Source organism: Scylla paramamosain, chromosome 3 (assembly GCF_035594125.1).
Source record: "Scylla paramamosain isolate STU-SP2022 chromosome 3, ASM3559412v1, whole genome shotgun sequence".
NCBI lineage: Eukaryota > Metazoa > Arthropoda > Malacostraca > Decapoda > Portunidae > Scylla > Scylla paramamosain.
The window spans coordinates 30843022-30853021 of NC_087153.1; the positions used below are offsets into that span (position 1 = coordinate 30843022).

At 40.9% G+C, this 10000-nt stretch overlaps 1 protein-coding gene across 2 annotated transcripts in view; it reads right to left on the reverse strand.

Moving 5' to 3' along the window:
- The window catches only part of LOC135093610 (solute carrier family 49 member 4 homolog), a 27493-nt gene that overhangs the window by 1008 nt on the left and 16485 nt on the right, over positions 1–10000 (reverse strand). For both annotated transcript variants that reach the window (XM_063993020.1, XM_063993030.1), the window contains 9 exons: positions 6387–6544; positions 6021–6265; positions 5562–5674; positions 5018–5146; positions 4469–4598; positions 3969–4077; positions 3287–3473; positions 827–1009; positions 1–153 (listed from right to left, as the gene is read on the reverse strand). The exon at positions 1–153 is cut by the window's left edge and continues 1008 nt beyond it. In XM_063993020.1, the coding sequence (XP_063849090.1) occupies positions 47–153; positions 827–1009; positions 3287–3473; positions 3969–4077; positions 4469–4598; positions 5018–5146; positions 5562–5674; positions 6021–6265; positions 6387–6544 (1361 nt within the window). In that variant the 3' untranslated portion in view covers positions 1–46. The remainder of the gene's footprint in view (positions 154–826; positions 1010–3286; positions 3474–3968; positions 4078–4468; positions 4599–5017; positions 5147–5561; positions 5675–6020; positions 6266–6386; positions 6545–10000) is intronic.

Sequence of the window (10000 nt, forward strand, 5' to 3'; positions counted from 1 at the left end):
CTCTCTCTCTCTCTCTCTCTCTCAGACAAGGAAGGGGGTTAGGGCGTTATTCAGTGTCAATGGTCATCCTGGTGGAAGGGAAGGAGACGGCCACCAGCGGCGCGGCAGTGAGCGAGCTGCACAGCGTCAGTGTGTACGTCGTCCATAGGTACACTGCGGGGGAAATAGCGTCAAAATAAAACGCACATGCGAAGGAAACTGTACAGTAAGTCATTATGATAAGCAGAATAGAATACAAAAGCGTAGAACTAATTTCTTCCTCTTGAAGATAACGTTTATCACAAGCAACTCGACCATCACCACCACAGCACTACCTCCACCTCACATCGCAACCACTGATGCGTCTACACCACCACCGCCACATCTTCACCACTCACCGTGACCATTACTACTATAACTCCCCTACTGCTTTAGGTATTCAAGTGCCATGGGGATTAAAACAAGAGGGATAATCAGGAAAGGACAAAAAAGTACAATAACAAATTCAAATTCGATAAAGGTTGACTTTAAAGGTTGGTAGGAAAAAATAAGTTCTCAAATAGAATGGCAGATGCATGGAATAGATGAACTGATCTCGTTGTTAGTGAAGAGTGAATATGGAACTTTAGAAAAAAAAGGTAGGGAAGATGGTGGAAATAGGTGTGCATGTTCATTGCCACGTATAGCTTCTTGCTCTAGCTTCCCTTATATTTCCATGTTCTTATATTTCACCACTACTACGGCTATTAAATTTACAGACATTATGATAGGTGACGCTTTCAGAGAGAGAGAGAGAGAGAGAGAGAGAGAGAGAGAGAGAGAGAGAGAGAGAGAGAAGAGAGCTTACATGGGTCAGGAATATTGAAGAGGAGCAGGAAGATCATCCCCGTCACGCTGTCCGCGGCGACCATCACAGCAGTCACCAGCAACTCGGGCGAGGGGTACACCAGGTCGATGGCGATCTCCATGAAAAGTGGCATCGTGCTGAAGCTGAACGACACACCGCCCACCGCCGACACGTACACTTGCCCTACAGGAGTGTGTCATGTGTGAACAGAGTGTAAGTTAATATGACCTCTGTAAGTACATATCTATCTAAATATCTACAGGTACAGGTCCTCCGTAACTATGATAACTACTACTGCTACTGCTATTACTGATGCTGCTGCTGCTGCTACTGCTGCTACTACTACTACTACTACTACTACTACTACTACTACTACTACTACTACTACTACTACGACTACTGCTGCTGCTGTTGCTACTGCTACTGCTGCTGCTGCTGCTGGTACTACTACTACTACTACTACTACTACTACTACTACTACTACTACTACTACTACTACTACTACTACTACTACAACTACTACTACTACTACAATTACTACTACACTACTACTAATAATACTACTGCCACTACTACTACCACTACTGCTGCTGTTGCTGCCGTTACTACCGCTGCTATTACTACTAGCTGTCTATCTATCTGTCCACTTTTCAGTCTATCTACCTGTCCACCTATTTGTCTCTGTATTTATCTATCTATCTATCTATCCATCTATCTATCTACGCCTGACGCCTGGGTTTAATAACTACTATACAAAAGAGTGGCCGTGATGGGGTTCCACAAGGCAATAACCTACCACTTCTAGGAAGGAAAACTTGGAAGTCTAATGTGAATAATGGTAATAATAATAATAATAATAATAATAATGATAATAATAATAATAATAGTTATTATTATTATCATTATTATTATTATTATTATTATTATTATTATTATTATTATTATTATTATTATTATTATTATTATTATAATAATAATAGCACTAGTAGTGGTAGTAGTAGTAGTAGTAGTAGTAGTAGTAGTAATAGTAGTACTTATAGCAGTAGTAGTAGAAACAGTAATAGTATTAGTAACAGCTACAGTACTAGTAGTAGAAGCAGTAGTAGTAGTAGCAGCAACACATATTGAGAACACTCAGAGGCGCCCTGGCAGTTGGATAGTCTTGTCAAGAGGCTCTCGGGAATGTTTAACATCTTTATAATGTTTCCATATCATTTAAGTCCCTGGTGTTGACTGGGCATCTCTGAGGCTTGTTGTGGGTGATGCAGAGTCAGACCCTAGGCACCCTAATCGTGGTGGTTGTGGATGTGAGCACCCGTGGCATGAAGGGGCAGATATTGTGAAAATTGCTGACTCTGGAACATTGTCTGGAACACTGAGTTATTTCAGCCCAATCAGTCGCTAAGTAAAGGTTGTTGCCATCACAGCCACGGGGGGAACAAATATTAGCGACCAAAAATAGCAGGATATTTGTCCCCCTTTGGCTGTGAAGGCAACAACCTTTACTTAGCGACTGATTGGACTGAAATATGTCAGTGTTCCAGACTTAGAATCAACAATTTTCACACCATCTGTCCCTTCATACCACGGGTGCTCACGTTCACGCCCACCACGATTAGGGTGCCTAGGGTCTGACTCTGCATCACACACAATAAACCTCAGGCAACACCAGAGGCCGCATTAACAAAGATTCCTTATTATATAGGTTTAACTCAGACCAACTCCTGAGCTTAGAGTTGTGCTTAACTTCCTAAGTTGTGCTTAGTCTAGGTCTTAAATTTAAGACATATTTAATTCAAAAAATGTAAAAAGATTGCACTATTAACTCAAAATTGTAAAATATGTGATTTTATTGTTTTGCTCTTTCACCGTTCCATACTGGGACATATAAGTTCGTCTGCACAACTTTAAGACCACTTAAGAGATAAGTACAAGTCTAAGCAGAAGGCTGAGACGAACTCTGAGAATCTTTGATGATATGGAAACATTATGGAGACATTAAACATTCCCGAGAGCCTCTTGAGAAGACTATCCCACTGACGGGGCATCTCTGAGTGTTCTTAATAATAAGTGTTGCTGCTACTGCTGCTGCTTCTACTATTAGTACTGCTGATGTTACTACTACTACTACTACTGCTACTATTACTACTACTACTACTACTACTACTACTACTATTATTATTATTATTATTATTATTATTATTATTGTTATTATTATTATTATTATTATTATTATTATTATTATTATTATTATCATTATTATTATTATTATTATTATTATTATTATTATTATTATTATTATGATCATCGTCATCATAAGAATCAACCACATTATTATAGTTATCATTTATCATCATCATCATCGTCAGCATCATCATCATCATCATCATCATCATCATTAATCTTGTCATTAATATGGTCATCATCACCATCACTATCACTTGTCACTGAGGCACTCACAGTCGGTGACGGGCAAGATGCCGTAGGACAGCAGGAGGAACCAGTAGAAGAACGCAGCGGTGATCACCATGAGGGTGAGCAGCAAGGTCTTGGTGTGGCCCCGCAGCAGGTCATTCAAGCGGCCCACCACCACAGGCAACAAGCTGGAGACCATCACACCACTTAGCCCCACCCACATGGCCTTTTCCTGGGTGAGAGGCAAGAAGGAAAGAAGGAGGGCACATTAAGACATCTTCAAAAATTTAATTGAGTGTGGTCATTTCAGTCCAGTGATTTGCTTTTCAATAAGATACTGGAAGACAGGCATTATTATTATAGAGTAGCTATAAGTAGTGGTTTCAGTTTAACTTTTAATATCTAGTAAAATGTATGACTGAGCATTAAATTTGTATCAATTCGATTCTTGAATACGTAGGATTTTCAAGATTGACTGCTATGGCAGCTAATCAAAAGTATAACAAAGGTCTGGCAAGTACAAGTTTAGAGTATTTTTTGAAAGACACCATTGATGGCAAAAGAGGTAATCGAGACATCAGAATCTTTTGGTGTCTAAGTTTTACTTTGTGAAGTAAAATGATGTAGAATGACTACTCGTGTAATGAAATAAGTGCCATGGTGTCACTAGCAGTCAAAGGATTACATATGCACACAGGAGGAGACGAAGGGGGCGTGAGGAACCCACCTGGTGGAAGCCCAGCGGCAACAGGGAAAAGTCGATCACGGTGATCCATACGACTGCTGGACCCACGAATATTCCGTAGGTCACCATTAACAACAGAAACTTCTTGTCTCTTAAAGGAGACAGACCAATATCAACACATTTGTGTTTTCAGTAACTGTTCTCTCATTAAGCTTCAAAATATTCTACACTTAAAGTAGTTCATTATGTTTTTTTTTTTTTTCCATTAATGAAAAGATATCAACAAAATCAATAAAAAAAAAAAATCACAAGTAAATGATACAATTGTTTGGCCTGGGTTACACCGCTGGTTCAGACAACAGGTAGTATGGTGCAGAGGAAGCTCATTAAACACAGGTGTGAGATGTGACCAGCTCCACATATAGATGGTACTGAAAGACTTATCTTTTCTCTCTCTTTCTCTTTCTCTCTTACTTAAATATGTAGTCAGGAGGCATACATTTGTAATTCAGATTAATGAAGAAAACCAGCCAATCACTTACTTGACCAGCACCTTCAGGGCCGGGAGGATTGTGAATCTTTCTTGTGAGGAGGTGATTGAGGGTGAACTTGGAGGCTTGGAAGGGAAGTACACAAGCGCCGCCAATAGCAACGCCGCCGCCAAGCCAGCACCTAGCAAAACGGAATAGGCCACTTAATAAGTTGTGGCTTCTTGGTTTTCGCTAAAAGTAAACTACATTTTTCGTACTGGGTCTCATCTATCACTTTGCATATAAACTCAAACCTGCGGAATAAAAGGTTAGAAAGCAATCCTAGTGACGCTATGATAAGTGTAGGAGCGAAAGGAATAGTGACTGTAAAGAGGAAAAAAAAATAGTGTATGTAGGGAGGAACGCAATTGTAATTGCAGGAAGGAAAGCAACAGTAACTGTAGGGAGGAGAGTAATAGTGACCGCAAGGAAAAAAACAATACTAAGTGTAGGGAGGCAAGGAATAATAACTGTAGGAAGGAAAAAAAATAATAAATATAGGGAGGAAAGTAATAATAACAGTAAGGAGCATCAGGAGATGATGAACAAAGAATGGTGTACCGATATAGGTGAGGCGCATCACGTCATGCTGGATTGCTGCGTTCGTGACACTGGGATCAGGCTGTCGTACAATTAAAGGCTCCAAGTAGCTGGCGACTCCCCCTAGCTGGTGACTCCCCAGCATGATGGCTGGCAAAGAGAAACAGGGCAAGAGATGAATAGGTACATACTTAGTCTCCTTTTCTTTGTGTTTCTTCATCTTTGCATTCACTCTCCTGTGGTATATACAAGAAGGTTGTTATTGAATATCGTAGTGTTGAAAACTGAATGCATTATTGTTCTTGGTGTCTGCAGTATTGTACTGACTAGAAAAAAAAAATTGTTGCATGGTTTTTATGCCAGAGATAAGTGGAGATACTGTATACAATGGTATCATGTCAGAAAAGAAAGATACTGTGCAATGCTATCATGTAAATAAATAAACGTGTAAATTAACAAATAAAAAAATATACAATCCTATCGTATCAGAGTTAAAAGAAGATAATGTACAATGCTAACATGTCACAATATCATGTAGAAAGAAAAAAAAAACCTGAAAACTAACCCGTTGCGGTGGTTCGCTCCTGCACAGGAAACCACTCATTGGCTATCATAGGCGGGCCGGCGAGCATCACAGGGCTGGCTACGCCTATTGCTATCCCACACAGGTAAGACAGGCTGTGGGCGGAGCAGAGAGTTAACTAAGATGTCACGATGCAGTATGGTGAAAACAACTACAGTTAGTTATGCATGACTAGGAGAATAATGTAATGAAATTTCGTCCTTTTCCTACATCGTCTCCTTTACTAGCACACAGTGTGAAAGGGAGGAGCTGTCCAATGACAGTCACTTCGTGCCGCTGTCTTGGTCCAGTCCTCCTTCATGACTATAAATAATAAATCGGTCCAAATGTTATTTAAGAGTATCCTTCCCAAAATAACGATTAGTGTAACAATCTACTAAACAGGAATAAAAAAGTAGATCAAAACACAAATGAAAAGAGGTAAAACAGCCAATGACCCACATGGTGAAGGCTGGCGTGGTGCTGGTGATGCAGCGGAGAGCAGTGCCGGCAGTCGCCAGGCCAAAGGTGGTCAACAAGCACGCCCGCAGCCCATAACGCTGCACAGCCCAGCATACAGGGATGAAGGTCACGATATATGTGATCATCCCGAAGTTGATCGTTAGAGTCACGGTGGCCTCGTCCCAGCCAGGGAAGGCAGCCTGCATACTCTCGCTGATGGGACCAAACATGATCCACTCTATGTTCTGGAAAATAATAGGCAAAATGTTTTCACTGAGTTCTATGAGCAACCTACTTTCTTTGTTATCATGGATGTCAGCATGAGGTTTAAGAGAGGCACACGAAACGGAAGTCACAGCGGCTTACAAGAACGAAGTTCATGAGAGAGAAAACGATAAGTATCCAAAATCTTGAGCGGTAGGTCGTGACTTGCTGTGAAGGGTCGCCGCCGCTCTCAGCATCTTTCATGATATTATAGCTCTTATGATACGACCCACGTAGAGCCTCCTTTTTATCGTTGAGATCTGATGGAAAATAAATGAAAGTAGGCTACTAAACAAATGGTTATAGAAAATAACAAGAAACCAAATATATACATAGACTATCCCTTCTATCGATTCATTAAACATTCGTGTTACTGGCCGGTAACCCGAATCCCGAAAAGACGATTCATCAAATACACTCGAGTCCGAAACATTTGGGAGAGAGCGCCGTAACCCGAGGACATTATTGGAACTTCTGAAGAGAAAGCCCCGGGAGCCAGACACCCCCAGAAAGCATCGGCTAATCCCATTTGGAAAGATTTTATTCTCCGATTCACGGTAGAAAAGTATCGCAACTGTACAAATATATTCAAGAACAAAATTCGAGTTTTTTATTAGTATAATTCAAAGGTTAAATTGCAAGATTTAAACCTTTTAAAGGAGTGCGAGTGAACGAGTTGGCGAGCTTACTGCACGCGCACCTGATCAGCATGGAAGAGGGCATATTGTTGTTATTATTGTTATTATCAATTATCATCATCATTATTATTTTTTATTAGTATTATTATTGTTGTCGTTGTTGTTTACAACCTGAAAAATGCCTCAGAAGGTAACTGACAAGCGAAGCTATCAGTAATGCATCAGTGGAAGGAGTATTTCAATAAGTAAGAGAGAGAGAGAGAGAGAGAGAGAGAGAGAGAGAGAGAATTTCAGGCACCCAGCACGTCGCGCACTTGCCTAATATTTAAATCATTATAGCTCAAAACTATGCGAGAGCCCAGTTGTTGAGCCATATACCGTAGAATAGGAAATTTCATCCTGCGTTCAGTGGTATGTGTCCGCTCTTGTTGAGAAAAAAAAAAAAAAGTTTGGTGAAAGTTGCAGAAAATTGACGGTCGGTTTATAAAAAAGAATATCATGTATTTTTCGCATGCGCTATAATATTGCAAATTTGACATGCCTTTTCGTTATAATTTGAGCTTTATCAGTTCATTAGTTGAAAAGTTAGTGGCGATTTCAGGCACCTCACACATCGCACACTTACCCAGCAAGGCCCGCCCCGGCCCGACCGTAACGCTAATACTTCCTTAACTGCGCGGCCGATTGTAACGGAATTAGCACCATATGATGGCACAACTCTATCAATTTTATATTAAATAGCTTTCACCTTTTATATTGGTTGAAGTCAATGAGTAACTTGCAAATAGTATAACGGCGTCGAAAATGGGATTTTGTAAAGTGACTGTCAGTTTTGTGCAATTTGCTCCAACTTCCTTTTGTCTCAACGAGACCGGATGCATACCACTGAACGCAGAATTAAATTTCCTATCCAACGTTATATAGCACAACGATTGGTTTCTCAAAAAGTTTTCAGCTAGAGTCTTTTGAATATTAGGAAACTGCGCGATGTGCGCGGTGCCTGAAATTGCCGCTAACTTTTAACAAATAATTTGCAACACTATTGCACATGCACAAAATACATAATAAAAATTTACATAAACCGACCATCAGTTTCTTTGTAACTTTCTTTCTTTTTTTTTTTTTTTTTGTCTCAACAAGAGCGACACATACCACTGAACGCTGAATGAAATTCTCTATCCAACGGTGTATACGAGTAGCACAACCATTGGGTTCTTGAAGATTTTTGAGCTAGAGTTATTTGAATATTTAGTCACTCTCATACTAAATTTATCTGTGCTGTATACCTCTCACCTAACACCTCTGATTATAAGAAATTCTTTGACTACTTAACTTCCAAAGTGGAGCACATTCTGACCCTCTTCCCTTTTGCAGAGATCTCCATTCTTGGAGACTTCAATGTTCACCACCAGCTTTGGCTTTCCTCTCCCTTCACTGACCATCCTGGTGAACTAGCCTACAACTTTGCTATCCTCCATGACCTAGAGCAATTGGTGCAACACCCTACTCGTATTCCTGACCGTCTTGGAGATATGCCCAACATTCTTGACCTTTTCCTGACCTCTAATCCTTCTGCATATGCTGTCACCCTTTCTTCTCCGTTGGGCTCCTCTGATCACAATCTCATATCTTTATCTTGTTCTATCGCTCCAATCCCTCCTCAGGATCCCCCTAAGCGAAGGTGCCTCTGGCGTTTTGCCTCTGCTAGTTGGGGGGACCTGAGGAGGTATTTTGCTGATTTTCCTCGGAACGACTACTGCTTCCGTGTCAGAGACCCGTCTTTGTGTGCTGAGCGCATAACAGAGGTGATAGTGTCTGGCATGGAGGCGTACATTCCTCACTCCTTTTCTCGTCCTAAACCTTCTAAACCTTGGTTTAACACAGCTTGTTCTCGTGCTATACATGATAGAGAGGTGGCCCACAAAAGGTACTTAAGCCTTCCATCGCCAGAATCTCATGCACTTTATATTTCTGCCCGGAACCATGCCAAGTCTGTTCTCCAACTAACCAAAAACTCCTTCATTAACAGAAAATGTCAAAACCTTTCAAGATCTAACTCCCCTCGTGATTTCTGGCATCTAGCCAAAAATATCTCCAATAACTTTGCTTCTTCTTTCCCTCCTCTATTTCAACCAGATGGCACCACTGCTATCACATCTATTTCTAAAGCTGAACTCTTCGCTCAAACCTTTGCTGAAAACTCTACCTTGGACGATTCTGGGCTTGTTCCTCCCTCTCCTCCACCCTCTGACTACTTCATGCCACGTATTAAAATTCTTCGTAATGATGTTTTCCATGCCCTCGCTGGCCTAAACCCTCGGAAGGCTTATGGTCCTGATGGGGTCCCTCGTATTGTTCTCCAAAACTGTGCCTCCGTGCTTGCACCTTGCCTAGTCAAACTCTTTCAGCTCTGTCTGTCAACATCTACCTTTCCTTCTTGCTGGAAGTTTGCCTACATTCAACCTGTTCCTAAAAAGAGTGAACGTTCTAATCCCTCAAACTACCGTCCTATTGCTTTAATTTCCTGCCTATCTAAAGTTTTTGAATATATCCTCAACAGGAAGATTCTTAAACATCTATCACTTCACAACCTTCTATCTGATCACCAGTATGGGTTCCGTCAAGGCCGCTCTACTGGTGATCTTCTGGCTTTCCTTACTGAGTCTTGGTCATCCTCTTTTAGAGATTTTGGTGAAACTTTTGCTGTTGCCTTGGACATATCAAAAGCATTTGATAGAGTCTGGCACAAAGCTTTGATTTCCAAACTACCCTCCTACGGTTTCTATCCTTCTCTCTGTAACTTCATCTCAAATTTCCTTTCTGACCGTTCTATTGCTGCTGTGGTAGACGGTCACTGTTCTTCTCCTAAATCTATTAACAGTGGTGTTCCTCAGGGTTCTGTCCTGTCACCCACTCTCTTTTTATTATTCATTAATGATCTTCTAAACCAAACTTCTTGTCCTATCCACTCCTACGCTGATGATACCACCCTGCACTTTTCCACGTCTTTTCATAGACGTCCAACCCTTCAGGAGGTAAACATATTACGCAGGGAAGCCACAGAACGCTTGACTTCTG